At 42.2% G+C, this 26416-nt stretch overlaps 1 protein-coding gene across 1 annotated transcript in view; it reads right to left on the bottom strand.

Moving 5' to 3' along the window:
- The window catches only part of CFAP54 (cilia and flagella associated protein 54), a 115394-nt gene that overhangs the window by 17096 nt on the left and 71882 nt on the right, over nucleotides 1-26416 (bottom strand). The window contains 17 exon segments of the mRNA XM_080971994.1: nucleotides 414-564; nucleotides 858-954; nucleotides 1742-1911; nucleotides 2969-3060; nucleotides 9020-9236; nucleotides 11285-11338; nucleotides 12384-12506; nucleotides 13057-13143; nucleotides 13710-13892; nucleotides 15367-15433; nucleotides 16728-16934; nucleotides 19634-19721; nucleotides 20095-20292; nucleotides 20761-20913; nucleotides 22931-23018; nucleotides 24092-24224; nucleotides 24332-24555. Coding sequence (XP_080828120.1) covers nucleotides 414-564; nucleotides 858-954; nucleotides 1742-1911; nucleotides 2969-3060; nucleotides 9020-9236; nucleotides 11285-11338; nucleotides 12384-12506; nucleotides 13057-13143; nucleotides 13710-13892; nucleotides 15367-15433; nucleotides 16728-16934; nucleotides 19634-19721; nucleotides 20095-20292; nucleotides 20761-20913; nucleotides 22931-23018; nucleotides 24092-24224; nucleotides 24332-24555 — 2332 coding nt within the window.

Consider the following 26416-nt stretch of genomic DNA (forward strand, 5'->3'; position numbering starts at 1 on the left):
AGGAAGAACCTTTTTGAACGATGTAATAATCACAGTAAAAGTGTTGGGGCAAGTAGGACAAAACATCTTGGTGAATTATGTTAAGGAATGCAGTTAATTCTCCATGAGTCAGCAGACGATTCATTCCGCAGAATGCAGCTGCAGGCATCCTGTGACTTTCTTATCTGTGTTACTGGGCAGATTTGGCAAGTAACTGTGTATAAAAGGGCTCAGGTTACATACAACATGCTAAGTGGGTTCGGTAGGAGATTGCAGAAATTGTTGAAGGCTATCTGGTGGAACCGTAGATTCGAGTGAAGAATTTGTGGAGAGATTCTCTTTTCTGTGGTTAGCTGAACCACTTGACTGAGCTTCCACAGAGCATACACCCAACACCCCAACAAATTAGCAGTAGTTTTACGGTCAAATACTACCTTTCATAGTTTCAATGCCTCGTGCCTGTGCTGTCATTGCAGTCACTAATGCTAAACGACATCTCAGCCATATATGTATATTCATATGTTTTCGTGCTGTTACATTGTGAAGCAGATTGGAATCTTCAACATAAATTATATCACCATTTATCTAAAAGACATGGGGAAAATAAACTAACTGGGGGCATTGCTCAATTCTTCTGTTGTAGAATAATTTATCATAACGTACAGAAAAATGTAAAGTAATCTAGTACATATATTGAGTTATTTATGAAAACAATTGTTCTGCTTCTACTTAAATGTGTTGCAATACACAATAGACATGTATTAATCTAAAAGGATCACATATGCTTTCCAGAGTTGGCTATAACTTTAAGGCACTTTTATTTTTTTAGCTCTGTGTGACTTATCATCATAAACTTGTCAAGATATTTTGACACATACCTCTATTTTTCTCTCTGGTTTTTTAATTGAATCTAGTGATTTCTTGAAAATTGTTGCATCTTGAAGAAGTTTTATTGCAGAAAAGGCCAAAGCAGCACTGTGATAAGCAAACATATCATTAAACATTTAAGAACTTTAAGTATTTCCTATTTTAAAGCAATAGTTCTGGTACCCACATCAGCTGCCATCAATTTAGTTTGTATTCATGGGAAAACATAGTATAAACCACAGGAGTTTTTAACAGAAATAGCTAACATTTTGCTGCTTTGTTGTTTGCCACCCTGGGCTCTCTATTTATTTAATAAAATAAATTATAAAAGTTGAATTTGACAGCATTTTGGTCACTGTTCACAATCAGTACATCAACAATTGGTTCATCATCACCAGATCCTGAGTGCTACTGTAGATTAAGTGCAGGATCATTGCCCCTCAGGTCAGTTCCATTACCAACTGTTTTAGGGCATAGTCATATAGTGTACTTTTTTGTCATGACTGGAACGTATTCTGGAGATGTCTCCTGGCTCCTGGACCATGACAGTACCAACACCTAGGTCAGTAATGCTTTAATTCAATGTGACTGTGTGGCAGCATCTTGTTACCTCCTGAATCCACCCCTTCTCCACCCAGCCATTAGCAAGCCACATGGATACCAAACTGCCCACTTATCAGCACAGATTATAACCAGCACAGCATGTGTGTGTACCAATGGTCTCAACTTTTCTTGAAAGCAAGCATTTCCAGACCACTGTCCCATTTTGGATAAAGTCAGCTTTTCTTAAAAAAATAATAATGTTAACATAATGACACTGTTTTTCCACTAGAATTTTTTTAAAAAGAAGTGGAAATAACAAATGTGCTGCTGAAAACTGGATTATTTTTTTTACCTGAATGCTGTTTGAAGTCTTTGCTGAGCAATAGCTGCAAGCTGAAGCTTAGCTTCAATGACAGTCTCCAATTCTGAAGCTGAACACTCATAAAGCAATGTGCCATATTTATTTTGTATGTTTTCGAGAACTGAATTAATCCTTTCTTCAGCTTCTGCCAATAAAATCCCCTAAAATAATAAATCACCATTACTGAACAGTTTACAAAGAACTAATAAGAAGTTCATGAAAAATCTTACTGCCTACTCTACATTGGAATCCACAATCTTGGAATGCTTCTGATACAACATTTAGGATATATATTTGAATCCTAGACATTCATTATAAAATGCTTGAATATTATTAACAGTTGTACTGACTAGATTCTTTAAACACAATTGTCCTATACTTTGCACACATTTGTAGGCCACAGTAGCCAATGCTGACAGACAGGGAGTAAATAATTATTTCTTACATTGTATTTTATCTTTAGTAGGTTATAATTGAATACATATCACAAAAATGCATGAGATCTATCATCAGATATTAAGTTCTAGTCACCAGCTCCCAGTCCACTGCCTGGGAGCCAGTTTTGGTTGTGGTTTTATATGGGACTTTGTCTTGAAGAAGTGGAATGAAATAAAAATATATTTCAGCCTTGATCTGCCAGCTGAGGGGCTATAGCAGAGGTGAGGAACTGAATTTGACCAGAGGATGAGTGGTGTTGCTAAGTGTGTTCCTAATTCTTTCTCTGCAGCCCAAACTCATTGTTAGTTTGTTTTTAATTTGACACCTTTTCCTGTCACACTACAGGGTGATAGAAAAAAGGAACCCAATTCTAAAAGTGCCAACATTCGGCTGCAAAAAATCAGTACACTTAAGAGTGTGTTCCCAATTCTTTTTATGAAGACATAGCTTGAATTTCTTGCACAGGGCCAACACCTCTCTGCCTAAAGCTCTAACATATACCCTTACCTCAGAACTAGCCCACATTTAGGGGTGCCAGGACATGACTGGTAGGCAACTGACTAGACAGGCAGCTCCAAAGCTGCAGGAGCAGCCAGAACCAACACCCAGCACCCCTCCCAAGGGAAGCACCACCCAATACCAGTCCACGTAACATGCACAGAAATCCTATGCCATGCCCACCAACTGAGAAACTGGAGCACTGGCCAAAGTATGTGTAAATTTGCTCTTGAGCAGTGCAATTATGGATATATATGTTCACATGTAAAACAACACTGTTACCTTTAGCACAGCCATATTTAAGAGATCTTTGTTTTTTTCAAGTTCCAAAATCATAAAACTTCTGTCTCGCTTTTCGGGTCCAGGCACAAAACCTTTGCAAAGAATAAAATACACTGTCAAATTTGAGGCAATTAAACAGAACAAAGTAGCACAGAAAGCAGCCAGGTGCTCACCTGTGAGCTGTTCTTTTTGCATTATCTCCTGTGCAACTCTAGAATGTATGGGCTATGTCAGGGAACTGCCATCGGAAGGAAGGGAAGTGAAAGGGCTCACACAGGTTGGGAGAGACTCAGCAGCTGAAGAGGGAACCAGTAGGGGGAGAGGAGCTGAGCTGAGGGAAAGGGAGCTGGAGGGATGGCTCAGAGACACTTCCAGCGAAAACAGTGGGGAGGTTTCAGGACCTCCTGTAGGGACACCCACTCCTCGCCGGAAACTGTCACGCAGAGAGTCCAGAAGACGTGTTTCCGTTAAGGAGCTTTTATGTTGGAAGCGATTCCGAAAGCAACCACTGTCGGAATCTGCCAGCGACTGACGGAGCCATGTTTAAGGGGCTCCGTTACAGACAGAGGTTTGCAAACTTGACCAAACTCTGAGGGACTAGGATTTTACACACAAGCAGCTCATCGTCCCATCACAGCATTCCGACAGTCTTCGTGAGCAGCTTGTGCAGGAGAAGGCATCATGAGCAACCCAGCCGGAACCGGAGAAGCAGGAGCTGGAGCGGGTCCAAGCCTGGAAGAAAGGTACCGGGTGTTGGAGGTCCAGCTAGCGCTGCAGACGGCGAGGCTTGAGGAGAGGAGGGCTCAGGATGCAGACAAAAAGGGGAAAGACACCCAGCTCGTCAGAAAGGTACCAGGATTGGTGCAGAAGTTTGGGGGGGAGCCCAAAGACTATCATGGCTTTCGGACAGAGATGCAATATGCCCTCAATCTGCAGTTTGATGAATTCCCTGACGAGGAATCACGAGTGGCTTTCGTGATTGGGCATCTTGAAAAGGGGGCGAGAGACTGGGTTAGACCCCTGATGGCAGCGAATAGTGACGTCCTAAAGGACACGATGAAGTTCTTTCGCGCCATGGATCTGATGTTTTCCAGCGATATTGAACAGGGAGTGGTCCGCAGACAGTTAATGGCTTGCAAACAGGGGAGCCGATCTGTCCGTGAGTACTGGACTGAGTTCACCATGTTGATCCATAAATTGGGGTGGGATCTATCGGCGGAACCCATTCAAATGCTCTTTGAAGAAGGGCTTTCTTCGGCTGTGAAAGACGAACTTTCCCGGGCGCCCAGGGCGGAGTCTATGGACCAGCTGACCAAATCAGCGCTGACCATAGGAGCGCGCCAGGAGGCGAGAGCATTGGAGAGGCGGGAAGGGAAGGGGGAACGTTGGAAGGAGTTCCGCATTCCAGACATTCCAGAGCCAACTTTCCCGCCGGCAGAGCCGATGGAAATCGGAACAGCGCGCGCGCGCGCAGTTTCAAAGCCCAGTGAGGGGGGAAAGAAGGAGGGAAAAGGCGCCCGGAAATGCTATCTCTGCCAACAGCCAGGTCACTTTGCCAGAGTCTGCCCCCAGAGGAAGGAATGGCAAGGGATGGTAGGAGCTGTGGAGGGAAGAGAGGAAGAAATACCGAAGCATGTAAAAGCCAACGCCTGGCTGCCACCGTCGGGGCACAGCAGCCAGGCCAAAGAGCAGTGAAAGTGCCCACGCCAGAACCTCCTAAACCCGCCCTAGTGATAGAAGTGGCGCTAGAGCTGCCAAACGGACACCCTCTAAAGATAAAGGCGCTGTTGGACTCAGGCAGCTCCTGCAATTTCATGAGCAAAGAGTTTGCAGCTGAACACCAGATACAGACGATCCCTTTAAGCAACCCCCTGCAGGTGACCACGATCGATGGCAGGGAGCTGTTGGGAGGAGAAGTCAGCTTGCAGACCGTCCCAATGATAATGAAGGTGGCAAGGCACACCGAACTGATAGCGTTTAATGTGGCCACCTTGGGAGGAGCTCCCATTATATTGGGGATGAGCTGGCTAGCGTTACATGATCCGCTGGTGGGCTGGCATCAGAGAGTGGTTTCTTTTGGTTCAGCACATTGCTTAGAACACTGCAAAGAGGGAAAGGGTTTGGCAGGGGCCCAAGCCACCCTAGCAGGGACTGAAGTAACGGAGAACGTGAAGGTACCACGACAATACGCAGATCTCCGCGACGTCTTCAGCGAAAGGGAAGCTGACCAACTACCCCCGCATAGACCCTTTGACTGTCAAATCAATTTACTCCCTGGGGCACAGCTCCCTGTAGGCAAGCTGTACGCCATGTCAGACAGAGAGATGCAGGAGCTAAGAGAGTTCATTGACAAGAACCTGAAGAGAGGGTTCATCAGAGAGTCCAGGGCGGTGGGGGGCAGCCCAGTGTTTTTTGTGGATAAAAAAAACACGAACAAGCCGAGGCTTGTGTGTGACTTCAGGGCCTTAAATGCAGTGTCAGAACCAGTGGCTTTCCCTATGCCCAGGATTGACGACATTTTGACAAGGGTCAGGAAGGGAAAGATTTTTACTAAACTGGACCTAAGGGGGGCGTACAACCTGATACGAATAAGGAAGGGGGATGAATGGAAAACCACCATGTTCACCCCTTTGGGGGCATTTGAATATTTAGTTATGCCCTTCGGCCTACAAGGAGGCTCCGCGTGCTTTCAATCGTTTATGAACCATGTCCTGGGGCCTTTGCTTTACAAGAATTGTGTGGCCTTCTTAGACGACGTGTTGGTGTATTCTGAGAATGAGGAGCAGCATGTGAGAGACGTCAGAGAAGTGTTGAGCAGGCTGCAAGCCAACCAGCTGTGGGTGAAACTGGAGAAGTGTCAGTTTCATACCAAGGAGGTGGAATTCCTGGGGTATCGCCTGTCAGACAAGGGATTGGCCATGGATCCCGGCAAGGTCCAGGCGGTGCTGGAATGGAAAACACCCAAAACAAGGAAGGATGTGCAGAGGTTCCTAGGATTTGGGAACTTCTATCGTAAGTTCATCCGAAACTTTGCCCACCTGACGGCGCCCATTACGGACTGTCTCAGCAGTAAGAAGAAGTTCGTTTGGACTGAGGAGGCGGAGCGAGCATTTGAGGAACTAAAAAGGGCCTTCGCCTCGGAACAACAACTCCTGCATGTGGATTTACAAAAACCGATGAGAGTGGAGACCGTGTGCCTTTTTTTCGCGAAAGCTGAACAAATCCGAGAGGAACTACACGGTGTATGACCGAGAACTACTAGCCATTCATGAGGCGTTCCGGAGATGGAGGCACCTGCTAATTGGCGCACAACATAAGGTGCAAGTGTGCACTGACCACAAGAACCTAGAGTATTGGAGGACGGCACGAGTGCTCAACCAACGGCAAGTGAGATGGGCCCAGGAGTTCTCCAAATTTAACTTTGAGATTTGTTACGTGCCAGGCCCAGAGAACATTAGGGCGGACGCTCTCTCACGCAAACCTGAATATTTGGAGGGGGAGGGAGCACCCGAAGAGAGACATGTCATTCCAGAGGACCGCTGGGTGTGTGGGGCGGCATTGGTGGGACAAAGAGAACTGGTAGAGGAAACAGAGAATGATGAATACGCCCAGAATAAGCTCAGAGGTCTTAGGGGTGAGGGAGAGGAACCAGGGGGTTTCGAGGAAAGAAATGGAGCTTTGTATTACAAAGGGGCACTGTATATCCCTGAAGGAGACTTAAGGGGGAGGGTACTCAAGCAGTTGCACGACAGCCCCACGGCGGGGCATTTTGGACAACACAAAACCATGTGGTTGGTCACCAGGGAATTTTGGTGGCCTAAGGTGAGGGAAGATGTACGGGAGTATGTAAGAGGGTGTGAGCAATGCCAGCGAGCCAAAGGGGAGAGATGGGGTGTCCCGGCAGCCGAGCATTTTGTAGAAGAAATGGAAGCAATCCATCGTCAGCTCCAACTCAACTTAGAAAGGGCGAAGGAAGAATACAAGAGGCAGGCAGACAAGAACCGAAGGGAAGGTGAAACCATAAGGGTGGGAGATAGGGTGTGGCTGTCAACCCAAGGGTTGCCGTTCAAAGGAGGTTGTAAGAAATTAAGACCCAGGAGATTGGGTCCCTTTGAGGTCATTCAACAGGTCAACCCAGTGGCTTTCAGGCTCTGGTTACCCAACCACATGAAACTGCACCCAGTATTTCACAGGTCGTTACTGTCACCGTATGAGGGGGGACGAGAAGGGATGGCCACTCGGGGACCGGTCATAGAAGAAAGGGAATGCAGCAGCCATGTGGCAGAAATCCTCGACGCCAGATGGAAGGGGGATCAGGTGGAGTATTTGGTAGCGTGGGAAGGAGAACCGGAGTCAGAAAACACTTGGGTAATGGCAGAAGATATCAATGACGAGGTATTGATAGAAACGTTCCATCAAAGGTTCCCAAGGAAACCTCAGCCTGTGGAGAGGTTCCGGAGGGAATACTTTGGGACCACCGATGAGGAGGAGGAGTTGGAAGGATTCTCGGAATCGGAAGGGGAAGGGGAGATGGACTCTGAGGAGGAGGAGTACTTCGAGACCAGGAACCGCAACAGGTGGAGAGAAGTGTTCGGGACATCGGAAGATGAAGGAAGTTCATTCCGGGGTTTTGCCTCCTCACCGCCCGTAGAGGAGGGGGCGAGAGGGGATGAAGGGGGCCCTGGAGGGGAGGTGGATGTCAGGGAACTGCCATCGGAAGGAAGGGAAGTGAAAGGGCTCACACAGGTTGGGAGAGACTCAGCAGCTGAAGAGGGAACCAGTAGGGGGAGAGGAGCTGAGCTGAGGGAAAGGGAGCTGGAGGGATGGCTCAGAGACACTTCCAGCGAAAACAGTGGGGAGGTTTCAGGACCTCCTGTAGGGACACCCACTCCTCGCCGGAAACTGTCACGCAGAGAGTCCAGAAGACGTGTTTCCGTTAAGGAGCTTTTATGTTGGAAGCGATTCCGAAAGCAACCACTGTCGGAATCTGCCAGCGACTGACGGAGCCATGTTTAAGGGGCTCCGTTACAGACAGAGGTTTGCAAACTTGACCAAACTCTGAGGGACTAGGATTTTACACACAAGCAGCTCATCGTCCCATCACAGGCTATTATTAGTGCCAAGTAATTTGCTGGTTGACTGTTGATGACTTTCAAAAAAATAGGGAGAAGAGGACTGAAATCCGATGGATTATTTTAGGCCTTTCAAATCTAAAATGAGTTCCCCACCCACATCCCACATTTATTTGTGAAGCAGAAATACTATCAAATGGATATCACACTCTGTTGAGTGTCTGATACTTGTTCTGAAGCATTAAAATATGCTTTGTCCAATTCCCTGGAAGGTGGGAGACTACTCCCTTTGGTATTGCAAAGAACTTGTTAATATAACCTCTGGATATTTATGACCCTAAGGTAAATGGATCCAAGCCTATATTTTTTGTGAATTTAGTCATTGTTCCTCCTAGCAGAGACAGGAGATGTCATCTAAAAGGTTATTCGTTTGTAGTGTGATCAGAGTCACACAGTTCACTCTTCTTCATGGAAGAATCAGAAATCACAACACTTGATAAGCTGGCCCAGGTTATTTTAAGTGGAGCTGAACACTTCTGATGGATTCTGATGCAGAAGACAGAAGAACTGGAGGGAAACTGCTTTTCCTCTTTGTTCTGGGTTGTGTTGGGTGGGAAGGCAGTAGGCCACTCTTAAGAGGTGTTTTTTCTTAATTCCTATAGGTATGAGCTTAAAGCCCATACATTCTGCCAGCATTACAGGAGATAACATGTAGAAGAATTTAAATAAAGTTGAAACTTTAATTATAAACACTTTAAAATGGTAAAAATTATGACCAGCCAAAGATAAGCACATTTAGGTCCTTTTATAGACTTTAGCAGTACATGCACTTTTTTAACAAAATATTTTCTAGTAAGAAGAAATATTATACTAAGCAAGGTAATAAAATCATTACACAAACATTATAAGCTTTTAAACCTTAAATGAGTGAAAATAAAATTCAGAGAGAGAGAGCATGCGCGTTGTGGTTTGCCAGTACCTTTCTGGAAAGCATCAGTGTTTCTGCCTGCCTTTCTTAAGATTTCACTGTCCATACAATACACTGTTCTTGTCACTTTTTCAGGAACACAGTTTAATGTTGCAGAGAGGCAAATAATAAGATGCATTTTGACTAACATTAAGTTATCCATGATTCTTGGTTCACATTCTTCAGCCCAGGCTGAATGTACAGGCCTGTTAAATACATCTTCTAATGCCTTTGAAATAAAAAGGAAATTTCATAAAAATATACGGACATGCTTCATTTTTTCTAAAACTTAATTTCATGGCAACCTTACTCAGAAGCAAAATTTAAACCTAACAAAGTCATACAAAAAAATCAAATCAAAACTGCAACTACTACTGAACCAAACTACATTATGGTGACTTCCAGGTGCTGAAGTGTGAGTAGTGCTACTATAATGTACTATACAGATATCAACATTGTTAAATATGTAACTCACCTATAGGGACATAACTACGCACTAGTGACAAACTGAACGTCCACAATATTAAAGTGACATTTAGCCAGTTACTTGACAAATTCTAATCTTGGTATCTCCCTCTTGAATTATACTGAGGATTCTTAAGCTGCAACAATCTTATAATCAATCCCCTAACAGTAATTTGGTGTGGTATGCCTTCCAATTCAGAAGTTGTCAATGGAAACCTGCAACATGTGGTGCAACATTGTGATGTACAAGGGGAAAGATGCAAACCCAGAAGCCTCTGTGATGCATGGAACCCACTGAGTCAAATGCAGAACCTCATAGTGATAGCAGCATGAAAAGTTGCACTCATGACCTACACAAAATGACAATACTCTCTAGTGTTTTGTGTAGCAATACAGAAGTCTCTGAAGTATCCTCTTAACCAACAAAGGTGGCAGTAGACTGGCAGGTAACCTGAGTGTAAAGATGCCCAGAAAGAAGGCAGCACCCCTTCTCAGATTTCAAATCCATCTTGACTGTGCCATGCTGCTACATTGTATATGATTCTAGGATGCCCTCTCATTTAGCACTTGAAACATTCAAGGTGCATAGGTATGTGAGAGTGGTGATGCCATTCCAAGGAGGATTCACTCCCAAACAGCTTGGCCAGGATATATCCAACTCCCTGGGCTAAATAAGTTGTCCTCAACAGCTTAGGCTGCAATCCTAACCATGTCTACTCAAAGGTTAAGTCCCACTGAATTCAACAGGGCTTACTCCCAGGTAAGTGGAGTTAGGATTGCAGATTTAGAGCATAAAAGCTCTGCAGGATCAGGACTATCTAAGACAGTGTTCTTTGTTCACTATGTCTTTGGGAAACCCACAAGCACAGCACCACTCTCCCAATCATGATCTCCAGCAACTGTTATTTAGAAGTATGCCAATTGATACTAGAGGCAATATAGCCATCACGACTAGAAGCTATACAGTGGTACCTCGGGTTAAGTACCGTATTTTTTACTCTATAAGACTCACTTTTCCCTCCTTAAAAAGTAAGGGGAAATGTGTGTGCGTCTAATGGAGCGAATGCAGGCTGCGCAGCTATCCCAGAAGCCAGAACAGCAAGAGGGATTGCTGCTTTCACTGCGCAGTGATCCCTCTTGCTGTTCTGGCTTCTGAGATTCAGAATATATTTTTTCTTGTTTTCCTCCTCCAAAAACTAGGTGCGTCTTGTGGTCTGGTGCGTCTTATGGAGCGAAAAATACGGTACATAATTCGTTCCGGAGGTCCGTACTTAACCTGAAACTGTTCTTAACCTGAAGCACCACTTTAGCTAATGGGGCCTCCCGCTGCCGCCACGCTGCCAGAACACGATTTCTGTTCTTAACCTGAAGCACTATTTCTGGGTTAGCGGAGTCTGTAACCTGAAGCGTATGTAAACCGAGGTACCACTGTATTACCTTACGCTCCATGAATTTGTCGAGTCCCCCTTTATTGCTGGCCTTTAGACTTCAGTTAAACTTATTCATTCCCCAGGGACCCAATATTTTTGAGTGTTAAGACCTCAATATTTATAACAGTTGTGCTTTAGATTTATTGTCTTCATGATATTTTGAAGTGTTTTGTAATGGTGCTTCGTCCCAACTGGGACAAAGAGTGGCACAGAAATTGAATAAATAAATACACCATCCAAGTTGGTGGCAATCACTACATCTTGTGTTAGAACATACTTTCCATATTATCTGCTGAAGTAACAAAGTAGAAAACTGAATGTGCACCAATTCAAGTTGAGTCTCGGTCTGGTGTATGAATCAGATACACAACCAACTTCTTACCTGTAGATTTGTATTTGTCAGGAGTGGTTGTGATGAATCAAAACTTGCAGAGACCTATATATATAAATATGAAGGCAACAGAGGAATCAAAGGGAACACAAAAAACACTGCAAAGGAAAAGCAGAAAATACTTTCTTTAAATACAAGCTAAACATCTGACAAAAAGGGGAGAGCAGAGAGGAACAGACTGCTGTGTCAGGCAGGAGGAAAAAACTGAGGGAATCGAGACTACTTCCCAAAAGTCTTTGCTCCTGCCTAGCGTCACGTGGCAAGGACGTTGCCCATCCCATTGGTTCCAGCATCCCACGATGTAAATTGGAGAGCTAACTAACTACTGAAAATCTAGGGGATCTGTACTAATTCTAGTCAATGAATTCTAATGAAGAAGGGAGGGTTTTTTTGAAATGAGCAATTCCTGCAATTCCAATAAATCTATTGTTCTATTGTCTCTTCCTAGGGTTTCCTATTTTCCATTTTGTTTATTTTGCTTAATTAAAAGTTAAAGGACTATAATTCTAGTGAGCAATGACTAAACTGATTTGTCTTACTATTTGTCTGTGTGGCACCATTCTTTAACAGGAGGTTTACTGGTAACTAGATTACAAGTGCTGATCTTTACAAGAAAGTATTAGGAGTTCAGGATGTCTCCTCCATGCCTTTCAGGACATGTTTTCGATAAGACTAGTATCAGGATCAAGAAAGATCATAATGGGGATCTCTTTTCATATTAAGTTATGCCAACCTTTACTCATGACATGATCGACAGTAATAAACCATAGAAAAAGTACAGACTGACACACACCTATTCACAACTATGCTTAGCAATCACATCATTATTTCTTTTGTGTTAGCTCTCCAACTGATTGTCACTATGGCAGATCCCTGGTTAAGGTTAAATAACCCTTTCATCCAGGGTGTGAAACTATTTTTAAAAGCTGGAAGAATCAAAAGCAAGCGAGACCAAGCCCTCCCCTAGAAAGGGAATCCTGACAAGTCCTTTCTAAAAGACCCTGCAAAGAACTCACAGTGAACCTTAAGTGTAAGGGAGAATGTATTTCCTGACATATTAGGCTATGTTATCAAGTTTTTAAAAATTTACCGGGAGTCTTGGAACAAGCTTATAGATTGCAGGTAGCTTCCAGGGGACTTTCTCTCCACGGTTGAGAATGCATAGTTCATAGAAGGCATCAGAGTAAAATCCTAAATCTGTAAGTACTTTGATCTTTTTAAAGAAAATGTTAGTATTACACTAAATGTTCACAATAGTGACAGCTCTACATACAAAGATTTATACACAACCAAATCAGCTTTTGTGAGGGAAATGCTATAGCTTCCAGTGGGTTTACAAAGCCAGTAGTGCAATTCATTTTGTGAATTGCAGGGTTTGGATCTTAAATTTGTTATTGATGATGCAGTTCTTTTTCAAACTTGCATATCCCCAGCTCTGAGAAGGAGATGATGCTAGCTCCTTAACTGCATCAAGCTGTCCCTTCCATGTGATCTTGGGATTCCTATGTTACTGGAGACATATAGGAAGAAATCACACCACTTAGGTAGCATAAAAAAGGAAAAGGCCATTTGGGTTTTTTCCTGTTTGAGGATAAATAGTTGTTTCATTTCACCAAAAAACAGCTCATTTCCTCCAATTAGTTATAAATTATTATTCTCTAATGAAATAAATTCAGCAGTAGATAATAATTTAGTAACCAATTTACATTAAGTAATCACTGAAAAACTGAATGTGTTGCTTAACCGTTATATTGTTACATTACCTTGAGAATTCTTCCTTCAATACTTTTAGCCGCATTGCGACAAATTTCAGAAACCAAGTATTGATACAATGTGAATAGTGGCAAAATCTGCAAAGACACCAGAGAATTCTATTAATATTTATTCATAGTTCATAAAACTTAATTGTATATAGACAAAGGCTTTTGTAAGAGCTTTCAATCCATACATTGTAGCTTAGCGGATTCATAGTTATTAATTTATAGATCTGATTGTCACTTTTTTTTAACCTTCTCTTGCATACAAAATTACGTACAGTCCAAAAACATAAATAGCAATGTTAAAATCCGATTTAAAAATTCAAAAACATCATTAATGAAATGGGGACAGTGGAGCCAGCAGAAAGTGCATACTGGGAGGTCCCCTACCCCAACCCCATGCCAGTCAGTAGCTTTTGTCTATGTGTGATTGTGCATAAGTGTGCTGCCTCTGGAACAGAACCCTCATGTGAGATGCAATCATACTTCCAAGTAAACATTCATAGGATTAGGTATTCAACTAAACAAGCTTCATAACCATATACACTGGCTTCATGCTCCTTGAATAGTATAAAAGTGAAACTACAGACCACATTTATAACCCATTTCAATATTTAAAATAATTACAAATGTCTTATATATACTTTATGAGAACTTACTATTAGATTCTGCTTGTTACAATGCAATTCATATATAACGTAAGTCAGGCTTCCAACAACTGTTGCGACATCAGCTCTGTAGTAATCCGTGAATAGATCAATGCCAGGAATTAATATATCTGTTTCATATTGTGCAAAGTCACAATCTGCTTTAGGATGTGGTAGTGAAACTCTGAAGAGGGACTGAAAATTATACAGTTATTAAAATCTTCCAAAGCTGTTCAAAAGTTTATACCCATTAAAACCACATTAATTAACGTGTAGTGCTTCATATTAAAAAATTAAGATGTTAATATAGAATAAACATTTGTTTTATTGAGCCTAGAATAAGTGGGATCATTACATTGCACAAATACTGCATGGCCACATACAGGAATCTCTCTTGCTTATTAATTAAAGTTTTAATTTACTCTTACTATCTAGATCTGAAACCAGACATAAGTCTTAAGTGGCCAGTTGACTAGAACAAAAGATCTCGAATGTTCTGCCTCCAGGAATCATTTGAGAGGGGTCAGGGTTACTGTGGTCCACTGGTCATAGGTGTGGAGCCACTCACAAAATGAGTGGAAGAGTTAGACATAATCAATTGGCAGTGGCTGAAATAATGTCCAACTGAAAGATGGAAATTACAAATTGCTAGATTATTCCCTGCAGTGATTTCCTTGCAGCAGACAGTTCTATCATTTATCTTTCCTTAAGCTTAGTGCATACGTTGGCTCTGGGGTTATCGTGGCTCATCCTTCCCATTTTAAGCAGAATTTACCAAACCAGAGACTCTTTCCTTTCTTTCCCTCCCTCCAACATTACATGCTACAGCCAACTCCTGCTCCCCAACATGTCTATGAAAGCAACAACACATTCATGGAGCTACTGATGCTGGTGTCAGCCCAATCCAAAGGCTACAGGAGGGTAGGGTAGGTGAGTCAGGAGACACTGGGCTAGCTACAGTGCTGAAAGCCACCTGAAAGTGGACTGAGGCCTACTCGGTGGTCCTTGCTTGGCTACAACTACCACCTTGAATCAAACAGTCTGGCTGGGATTTCCACTTCTGTCATGCCTTTACATAGCTTATTTGGGGTTATGGCAGCTCAAGACACATCTTCATCGTACTGAAACAGAACAATAGCAGACACACTATATGGCCTCTAGCTTCTGCAAAAGGGATAGTTTGTATATTTTGTTGGTGGGAGCAGGCTTCCCAAATTTCCTTTCTTCTTAGAAACAAAGGCAGAAAGAAGCAGCAGTCAGTTTCATCTAGCCAAAGCCTTTTTGGAGCATCCTTCAATCCCCACAGATGGAATTCCTAGCTCAGCTGCTCTTCTTCACAGCTCTCAGTAGACTTGACTTGGTTTATTTTAAGTTGCTGATCATCCAAGCAAGTCAGATATCTGCCTATGAGCTTTCTAGACTTCAGGCCCTTCCTTGCTTCCTAGATTACCAGCAGCTTTCTTTCTTTCACTTCCAGATGTTTCAGAACCCTATTTTTGGTGGATTAACCCACTAAAGAGATTGTTCTGCAAAGCAAGCTAGTGAGAGGCTTTCACACACTATTACAGCCATTATTGCCAGAACCATTATCTACTTACTGAGAGTAAAAATCTCAAAAACAACTTTTATCAGTTATTAGACAAGATACAAATTAAAACATATTGATTACCTTGAAGAGAATGGCGGATAAAATGCAAGCTTTGGTTCTTAATTTCACATCATACAACAATATGTACCTATGTGCAGAAGCAAAAGGGGGGAAAAGAACACTGTGACTGCTTTAATGTAACCAAAATTTTGAACTTATTTCAACCTGAAAACAAAACCCTTCATGTTTACGTATTATATCAGACAATGATATAATGATCAGCAAGTATATTTTTCTACTTATATGCTTTGTGTATGATAAGTAAGATCTCTGAATGCATCACACATATATTTGAGGGGAACATTTGACTCATAATAGGCTTGTAGTTACCCCTCAGGTTCATGTTAAGGGTAGAAGAACTGGGGTAAAAAGGGAAATCCGAGAAAGGGTGCTGCCGCATATCTGGGCTTCCTGGCAGTGAAGTCACTGCCACTTACTTGAAGGGAGAGGGAAAGGGGGTGAGGTGATGGGGAGGTCAGGCTTATTTGAGCATATTGCCAAAGCCAACCCAGCACTTCTGCTGATGCTCTCCTGGAGTGTGTGCAAGGCATATACCTCCTCCCTCCCTTCCTGCCCTCTAGGTAAATGTTCTGGTATTTTTATCCCACCCTTGCTTTCAGGGTGGCACACGGGAGTACACAGTGGTACCTCGGGTTACATACACTTCAGGTTACATACGCTTCAGGTTACAGACTCCGCTAACCCAGAAATAGTACCTCGGGTTAAGAACTTTGCTTCAGGATGAGAACAGAAATCACATGGCGGCGGCAGGAGGCCCCATTAGCTAAAGTGGTACCTCAGGTTAAGGACAGTTTCAGGTTAGGAACGGACCTCCAGAACGAATTAAGTACTTAACCCGAGGTACTACTGTAATTTGTGTGGCTATATGTTTCAACTTGTTATTTTACATTAAATATTTTATATTTTTCTGGAAATACATATTAAATTCAAATGATAATAAAAAACTGACATGAAATTACAGGCAACTCCTGCTTTAGGCACATGCAAATGATACGCGATCATGCACACAAGCATGGCGTCGAACATGGAAGCAGCCCCCAAATGTCATAAAGACATCATGAAAAGGGGAGGGGTGGGGCAGAGCTGGGCAAAGCGGGCTTATGCAGGTTTCACCAACATGTGTGGGGGTCTGGAATGGAACCCCTGCACAAAATGAAGATTGCCTCTACAAGGTAACTTGGGTAAAGATGCAGTATGAATACAAACTTAGACAGAATGTTTGAATGATTTATTTATCAGTATTTCTGATAGGCACTTTTTAATAAAGAACTTCATTAACAATAAGAAGTATTCTATCCTTTATTATATACACATGAATTATTCTAGGATCAGTGGATAAGAAGGTTGCATTACATACTCACTGAGCTATTTTGGCTGCTAAGGTTGCTCCTTGTAAGCAACCCCAAATTCCACCCCGAGAAACAAATTTCTCACAGTAACCTTGAGAAATATTTGCCAAGTTGCCAGTGGCATTCTCTGACAAGCCGTCTAACTCGTGCCAGTGATTAAGTGCATCAACTATTTTCAGGACTCCATCAAGGCCTTGACACCAGCATTTGAAAGCAGCTCTGAAAAACATTTAAAAATATCCAATGTTTCACTGACATTTATTAAAGTGCAAGATAATGAAAATATTTTATTTGGCATCACACCCTCAAGCGCAGATGTAACAGGTTAATGAAATGCAGTGTGAACTGAAAAAACTGGAAAATTAAACACAAGAGGCATATTTTTTTCCAGTCACTCTTCCTATACCTTGGTCTGCAACTTAACAAAAAAAAGAAATCTAAGGAGGGACGGACGGACGGACACACACACACACACACACACACACACACACACACTATCCTCCTAGTGGCGCAGCAATAAAACTGCTAGTATGTTTGCAAAGCTAAGCAAGGTCTGGTATGGTTTGAAATTGGATGGGTACCACGTGTTGAGATTGTGCAATGCAGGAGATTGAACTAGATGGCCCTCAAGGTCCCGGCCAACTCCATGATGTCTGTGTTTTTTAAGTGACATGGCCAGGAAACCCAGGCACATAAATGCCCCACATCAATCAGAGGTGTCATTGCCTCCCAGAAATAGTAAAATTGGCAGGTGAATACATGATTTCCCTCTCTTTTTCAGAAACAGTGGGACAATCTACACAGGGATGCTGAAAAGCAGTTGCTTCACAGGTAGGAACTAAGGAAACCTACGCAAGTTCCAAAGCAAATGCAATTCATCATGCCCATTATGAAGGCTGGGAGGGGCTATAGCTGGAAGAGATCTGATTGCCCTGCAGTGTTGCTTACACTGAATACTTCAGGTCAGGCTCAGAATGGGATAAAGGTATTGTCCATTGATAAATCCCAACACTTGGGCTCTGGAAGTAGTATAGAACAATCTTGCAGTGTAGGCCATTGTCAAACCCTGTTGCAAGGGACTGTGCTGAGCAAGGAAGAAGAAGAAGAGAAGAGGAGTTTGGATTTGATATCCCACTTTATCACTACCCGAAGGAGTCTCAAAGCGGCTGACATTCTCCTTTCCCTTCCTCCCCCACAACAAACACTCTGTGAGGTGAGTGGGGCTGAGAGACTTCAGAGAAGTGTGACTAGCCCAAGGCCACCCAGCAGCTGCATGTAGAGGAGCGGAGACACGAACCCGGTTCCCCAGATTACGAGACTACCGCTCTTAACCACTACACCACACTGGCTATAAAGGATGCTTTATAGGAGGTCTGCAATGTTGTATACAGTAAATATTGTAAGACATATGCCCTCCACACCTCTCAGGTTGCAGCAAATATTAATCTACTTAAACTGCACACACAGAGACATTTTCCCAGGCCAAATCCAGCACTCAACTGCATACAGAAGCCTCGCACCCCACTGACATGCATGCAAACAACTTGCACTTTTAAAAGTACAGTTGCAGCTGCCTGATGTGTAGTTTTCCATTTCCTAATGAAAGGTCAGCAGCGTGGGTTGAGGGCTCCACCTAGTGATCCAAAGGCAGGCAGCAACTTTTTGGGAGTCAGGACTTCCAACAGGCATTCAGGTCATGGACTCGCCAAGCTTGACAGCCGGGAGTGTAAGGGCAGAAAGAAAACATACCACCTCCCTATGTCAATGTGATTTGTGCTAATAACACGAATCCTGCAGCCAACCCAGGGGCAGGGTCTGCTGACCTTTCATTAGGAAATGGAAAAGTACACTTCAAGCAGGTACAACTATACTCCCCCCCCCCCGCCCAATTTCCAGTGAAAGATCAGTAGAGTGGGATTCTAACCTTTCTAGGGTGGGAGTGCAGGTGCAAGAGGTTGTGGAGGGAGGACCTGCTGCAGGACCACCTGCCAAATACCAAATCCAAAGCATCCTGGCGGTAGTGCCTGGTGAAGGTACTGGGTGCTGCCTGGCAGAGGGTGGGAGGGGGAAAAAACAGCTACGGAGTGAAGGGAACCAGAGGGGAATGTGCCCATTGGGAAGGAGGACTACTACTAATTCCCTACGACAGATGAGGAAAGGTTTAGAAGAAATTCAGAGAGAAGTAACTGAAAGATGAGCAAGAGCGATAATGACTGGCTGCACTTCAACCAAAGGCAGGAGCAGAATTGGATGCATGCTGGCAATCCAGCCTCCCCAAAGGTTGCTGCCTGCCTTCTGGACACTCTGCTGACCTTCCACTGGAAATGGGGAAATGTTAAAACTAAAACCAAACGCACATTAAGACCTAGGGACACTTTCCTTCAAAGCTTTTGTGTTTTGTTTTGTTTTTCAGTTCATGCAACCACATTTTATTTAGTTATTGTAAAAAACAACAACCCTGTTTATCACAATTTCATTTAAAAATATCAAAGCTGTTGATAGCAATTAAAATCACATAAAAAAACCAACCTATCACTAGCCTGACTTATTATGTAAAATGTTTTTCTTATTTTCCTCTGAAATACCCACTTGACTCAAGCAACCACATGTGCAGTTGCAGGTTGGGATTGAAGTACCTGCTCCAAGTGCTTCCTATCAGAAGGTGGAAAGAACGGCTGTAAAGCCCTTCACCACTCTTAACAAGGGATTCCCACAAAATTTATGATGCAAACGCAAACAAAGCATATGTCAGTAACACTGGCACACGCTTAAACATACAACCTTGTCTCAATCAAAACAATAGTATTTGCAGGCCCCTAGACTTCAGTTAGCAGCCTTTAGCTATGCTTTAGCTAATTATGCATTAAAACTGAAAATTTAAGGACAGTTTCATTTTATATCTGTTGCACTATAGATACCTTTTGTTTCCTGTATAAAAGTGAATATTTCCGAGTTCACTGAAAGCCTGCACCATGAGGTCTTGCTGATTATTTTTTTGAAGAGCCTCTGTTTTTCATTGGTTGAAGGAGAATTTTAAAAAATAAAAATATTAGTACACACTTAATATATTTATGTAAATCAACTTATATGAATTAGAAAATAAATCATTATCCTAAATAATATTATTCATTTATTTCATTTATTATTTCATTATTTTATTTCATTAAAATCCCGAAGCCATTTAACAATAAATCAGGGGATGGGGAGCTAACTCAGGATCTCAGCCAAAGATCTTTTCTACAGTAGAAAAAAACATATGGGTACAGAAGAAACTTTCATGGGATAGACTATATACCACCAAAATTTGTGGACACATACTTGTAAGCATATATCTTTACATATATATTTGTAAGGGAGGCAAAACAAATTATAATCTTACCAAGAGTTTGCTCATATGAAGAGATGACTACTGACAGTTTTGACCGGGGAATGGAGTTGCCTTGAACCAAACTAATGCTAGTAAAATTTTCATTAGAAAAATCAGGTGGTTCTGGCTGATATGTGAACTCAGCCCCCATCATAAATTCCACTTTTCCATGTGAAGATGCCTTCCATCTGGTGTCTACTCTTCCACACTCTAGATTAGAAAAGTGATCAATATACTGAATATACTCTATCCAAAAGATTTTGATTCTGGTGGCAATTAATTGTAGAAAAAGATTAATTTCAAAGGTAATTCCAGGAAAAAAATGCTTATTTACACTTTCTAGCCAACACGAAGATTGGCTGCAAAAATATGAATCTGTATAAATAAATATGAATTTATATAAATTCTACAAACACAGAATTAAAATTAATTTGCTAAAGATATTCACATTTAAGGCTGGTGCAGATGTAAGAGAACAATGGTCCTCAACTAAGATAACCATGTAGTGGTTATACCTGTATCACCAAACCCATAACTTCTTGTATGCATATAAAAAGCATCTACATTAATAATTATCTTCTGTTTCACACTAAATTTTCCAGTATTTGATTTCTTAAAGTAGATCAATTGTACACACAATCTTGTTGTTAACCAACAGATGTTATAGCAATTACTCACCTTGTGTGTGAGCAAGAAATAATGCAAGCAATTTCCTGCTATATTTAATAGATCTACTGTGGTATTTTGCTTTTTCCAGGCTTTCACTGAAACACTGCAGTGCATCTGACACATCCAGAGGAACAGAAACCAGTGCTCTTCCTTGATCCGCATCTTAATTGAAGCAATAAATATATTAAAACCTAAATATGGATCTTTCCTTTTTTATACAGCAAAGGTTTTTAATGCTTCAATGTTTTTGTTTCACATTTGACAACATCAGTCTGAAACAGACAACAAGCACAATTTGCTTTAACACTGGTGAAAGGGTACAACTTATTTCCTCGAATCAGAAGAGAGGTATGTCAGGCCTTGGCCAAACTCCAAGACAGGCCACAGCTGAAGAGTCTGATTCAAGTACAGGCAGGCCAAAGACCAAAGTTGTCATGCTGACATGATTGAAGGCTAAAATACCAGATTGTAGATCAAGCATAAAATAGGGACAAGGAGTTTGTGACACAGTTTGCATATAGCGCTATGCCCAACCGTGGCTTGGTGTGAACGAGATTCCGAAATAAATGATCATAGCTGCAGCACTCCTCCCCCAGTCCTGCTGATGCTACACATACAGGGCTCAGCCATGGTTTGTCTTAGCTTAATGGCTAAACCCAATTTAATGGTATGTCTTTCTCAGACAAATTTCAAGCAGTTAACCCTAGAACAATCCTTGGTTCCAGCTGATGGTTTGTCTGGAGTGAGGAAAACCACAAGCTTGGCTTTGGACATAACACCTAGCCAAGCCATGGCTTAGTCATGGGTAGCATGGCAGCAGAAGGACCAGGAGAGGAGGAAAGTGACTGCCATAGTTTAGTAATAATGTGAATGGGCACTGTGTGGTTATTCAATGCGATGAGTTGTACAGATTGAGGAACTAAGTCTGGACCAACATTTGTCTATCAAGACCCCGAGGCCTCTCCTTTATGTTGAATAATAACACGTGGACACCATATTTTAGGTTAATGGGCAAAATTTAGGCCACAACTTTACTGGTTACATACAGAATGTGAGCGGTATTGGCTTAGGCATTGGAATTGAACCGACTATATCTGACTCCTGCCCGCCTGCAGGAAGTCTCACAAGGCTTAACCAGCAGTAGGGGGAGCTTGTTGATGCACGTCAACTGGAAGCTCCCCCTAGAGTCACTGGAAGGTCGTGCCATGGCCCTAGCCCCCACCCGGGCTTCGGACAGGAACCACAACCACCAGATTCCTTTAACAGAATACCCTTTAGTATGGAGGGGCAGGCGATGGCCACACCTCCCCTCCCCCAAACAAGGTTTTACCAATACCTAACCGCCACTCAAGCCGGAACAAGAGGGAGATCCCCTTGCCGCACTGCGGTTTAAAAGGGGTAAGCCACGCCCCCCCAGTCAACTGGATTGGCCGGCCGGGGGCCATAACACGGGGCTTGACCAACCCCCGCTGGGTGTGAAGGCCACGTGATCTGACCACAACACCATCCCACTCGGAACTGCTTTACAGAACACCACCAAGGCCCCTTTTGGTCCTCAGATCAGAATGAGTGACCAAGGAACAGTATCCTTTCTGGCTATTAAATGGGTGGCACTACAGTACAAAAAAGATCCAGCTAGTAACCCCATTGGCCAACCAGCTGTCCCAGAGGTATAGCAAGGGAAGAGCCAGGGCTTCTTGCCTGAATTCCCAGTTTAGGTCCCTTGGCATCTATCAAGACCAATCCCAGCTCCACCATATTAATAGTAACTTGTGCCTCTACACCAGTTGTTTTCCTCCTCATCAGCAAAATAAAACCATATCATTCAAAAAGTTAACTAGGGTGAGGTGAAGGGCTCCTTTTAAATTGGATCAGCAAGAGCTGCAGCAAAGTACACAAATTCTAATTCAGAAGGAAAAAGACAGAACAGAAGTAGGCTCATCTGCCTCTTCAATGAAAGATCCCTGCAGCTCCATCAAAAAATCAAGATCCAGTATCACAGGAAAACAGAACAGAATATGGTAAATATCCTCTTTCTCACAGAAATGGCTGGCTGCATGTGACTGAGGCATGGCCTGTTTAGACATAGTATAAAAATATTGCCATAGTACTCCAAAAGGACATGAACAGAAAACCTTCTGAAGATAAAAAGGACTTATATATCAGTATGTGCTCTGACCTTTACTATCAAATCCATCCTCATCAGTTGTTTCATTACATTTGGCAGCAGCATGCAGCTTTATCGCAACAAAGTCTCTACAGCGCACCTAAGAGAAAAATGTTTTCTACACTGTAACATATATTGGCAATGTTTTCGAAATAATGTGACTAAACTCAGATTTTTATGTCAATATTTGGTTACCTAAAACTTGATTCCAGAAAATTCCTTGCAGAGAAATAATTTAGATGTGCAAACAATCCAAACTAATGTTCACCATCTTTAACTGATATGCTTCAAAATAAGGGTCTGTGCACTAGTACCCACTGTGGTGCCCTTGAAATGGTGTTAGCTCTCCCATCAACATGGACCGTGATGGCTTAGGCTGATGGGAATTGTAGTCCAAAAGCATCTAGAGGTCACCAGGTAGGATACTATTGCTACAGAGAAATGTAAGAATATTACCCAGGCCTTTGGCTAACTAAATAATCTATTACCTTTTAAACTGTGTGTGATGGGGAGGAGTAGTTTGTTTTTTGCTATGTTATGCATGGGGTTAAACCACAGAGCATAGGGCTTGCCGATCAGCAGGTCTGCAGTTTGAATGCCTGCAACGGGATGAGTTCCTGTTGCTCGGTCCCTGCTCCTGCCAACCTAGCAGTTTGAAAGCACAAAGTGCAAGTAGATAAATAGGTACCGCTCCGGCGGGAAGGTAAACAGTGTTTCCGTGCACTGCTCTGGTTCGCCAGAAGCGGCTTAGTCATGCTGGCCACATGACCCGGAAGCTGTACACCGGCTCCCTCGGCCAATAAAGCGAGATGAGCGCCGCAACCCCAGAGTTGTCCGCGACTGGCCCTAATGGTCAGGGGTCGCTTTACTTTTTATACTGTAAACAACCCTGTGATCCTCAGATGAAGGGCAGTATAGAAATTTATTTCCTACCTATCCTCCACCATAAAGTCACATATCTTTGCCCTGGTCTTCCACACCTGAGATGTATATATTGGGGACCCATCGTATTTTTGGTGACGGTGTTTTTTTGTTTTTTAATATTGTATTTTAAATTGTTGCAGACCCCCACTCCCTCCTGGAACTTTAGAATGAAGGGGAATGTGGAAATGTTGTCTGCCTCCAAGTTATTCACATGTAGGACTCAAAGTAAGCACATCTCAAACATTTCACCTTGCGTCCAGTATCAGTAACAAGATATTTGAATTTAGGGTGTGAGGTAGTAGAGTCACGGACTTGTGCTCTTTCCTGTAGTTGTCTCTGAGCATATACCAGCAGTGGAATCAATTGCTCTGTATATCTCTCACTAGAAAAATCAGATAGATTTCAAAATTAAAAACTGCTAACATTTTATTTCTTAAAAAAAAAAAACACAACATTTTTCCCTTCAAAAAGAGCACATATGTTACTTACTGTGTAATTGTGTTGAACTGCATGGCTATGTATACTAGTGATTCCCACTTCTTTAAAAAAAATAGAAGCTCAATAGTTCGCAGAACCAAATTACGTACTCCTTGCAAATCAACAACACAGATATCATCAAATGGATATTCAAATGAAAAGTTAGAACCGCCTTCATCTTGAGCTATGCCGCCTACACAACTTGGAACACAGAAATCTCCTTCAGCTTCAACAATCTATAAATTCAAAACGGAGAGTAGTAAAGCAAGGATTCCAAATAGCTTTTATCAAGTCCCAGTTTCAGATATTCAGGCCACACATTTCATGTGCTGGGTTCTTTTGTGGTTCATAAATGTTCTGCAAATGAGCCAAACTTTTCTTATCCTCAAAAATCTATTCAACTAACCTTTCTGGATATGGAGCATCAGTGATGGTCAATGCGGTATCCTCCAGATGTTCTTGGGCTGCAAGTCCCATCAGCCCTAGCCAGTGTTGCCAGCAGTCAGGGATGGGACTTGTAGCCCAACAACATCTGGAGGGCACAACATTGAATACTCCTGTGTTCGATTCCCCTGTGCTGCACAGTTGCACCATTTGTTTGTTTCTTCGTTTTGTTTATAGCCACCCCTCCTCCAAAAGGCAATCTGGGCAGCAAAATACAAGAGATAAAACATTTTTAAAATCTTGTATTATGTCGTCTGATGTAGAGAAGTATATATCCTTTAGTATATATGTATGTAGAGAAGTATATATCCTTTAGTATATATGTATATATCCTTTAGTATATATGTATGTAGAGAAGTATATATCCTTTAGTATATATGTATATATCCTTTAGTATATATGTATGTAGAGAAGTATATATCCTTCTACATTGTGCAGAACTGACCTCCTGATAAGATGTGTGCAGAAGGTCCTCACCTGCAGAGAGCAACAATCAATTTGTTATATAAGGGGTGAGATGATCTTTCAGGTTTTACACTTACACAAGTACACACACCATTTATTACGGTGGACGATGAAGTCTTTGGGTTTGGATTGGGCTATTCCTCTCCCACCTAATAAATCTACTATTCAGGTAAGACCTATCCTTCTTAATATCCCAAACAACATTGTTTCCAATTAATCGTAATACAACACTCAGAAATTTTATATCATTTTAGAAAACAGAAGTTGAAAAATACCAATGCGTAATTTGAATTATGTGCTTGTTCTTGTTTTTATTTTGTATTTTTGTTTTGTGAATTGCCCTGGCATCTGCGGATGAAGGGTGGTATACAAATAATAAATAATAACAACAACAACATGTGATGACCACAATTTGAACGTATGATTAAAGCAAGCAAGTCTAACCCATAGTACAAGCCACAGGAAGTGACCCATCAACCCCTTTAGCTCTATCTTCCAATCTGATTGGAAGATAAAGCATTTTCCTTGCTTTTTAGAGAGTGATCTGTCTGCTCTTTAGAGATAAAGAAGAGGCAGAAATATATTTTATCTGCAATCCTGGTGCTAAGCGCCACAGTGCTAAGATTGGAAATAAAGTCCTTAGCCTGCTCTTTAAAAGGCAGCATTTCTACCTCTAGAATAAATAGAATGCCCTCTGCAGCATTTTCAGCCACGCCCACCCCAGTGCTGGAATGAGAGTGCTGAAAATGGTGTGTGTGTGGGTGTGTGTGTGTAGGTGTCTTTATGCAAGAGTGTATTACGAGTAGTGATTTCATGTCTGGTGAGTTTGTGCAATGTATGTGTATACTGCATGTATGGAGAATGTGTGAATGTGCAAATGTAACAAGTATGAGTGAGTGGTCTTTATGTATGTATGTGCAATATGTGTATGCACACATATAAACCAACCACATCAACCACTGGGATGCAGACCTCAAAGGGGTGGCTATCCATCAATGTGGCCCCCCAAAAAAGATTAGCTAGTCCTGTTTAATGTTTGTGTTTTTAGAAGCCATATTGTAATATAAATTGTACACTGGATAGTAGCTGAAAGGTTTAAATAAGCCAAGAACAAGAACAAAGAAGAAATTCTTTTAGTAAAAATACATTTTTTTGCTGCTTGTAAATCAGAAACAAAGCTGAATACAG

This window comes from Podarcis pityusensis, assembly GCF_964106645.2.
Source record: "Podarcis pityusensis genome assembly, chromosome: 10".
Taxonomy (NCBI): Eukaryota; Metazoa; Chordata; class Lepidosauria; order Squamata; family Lacertidae; genus Podarcis; species Podarcis pityusensis.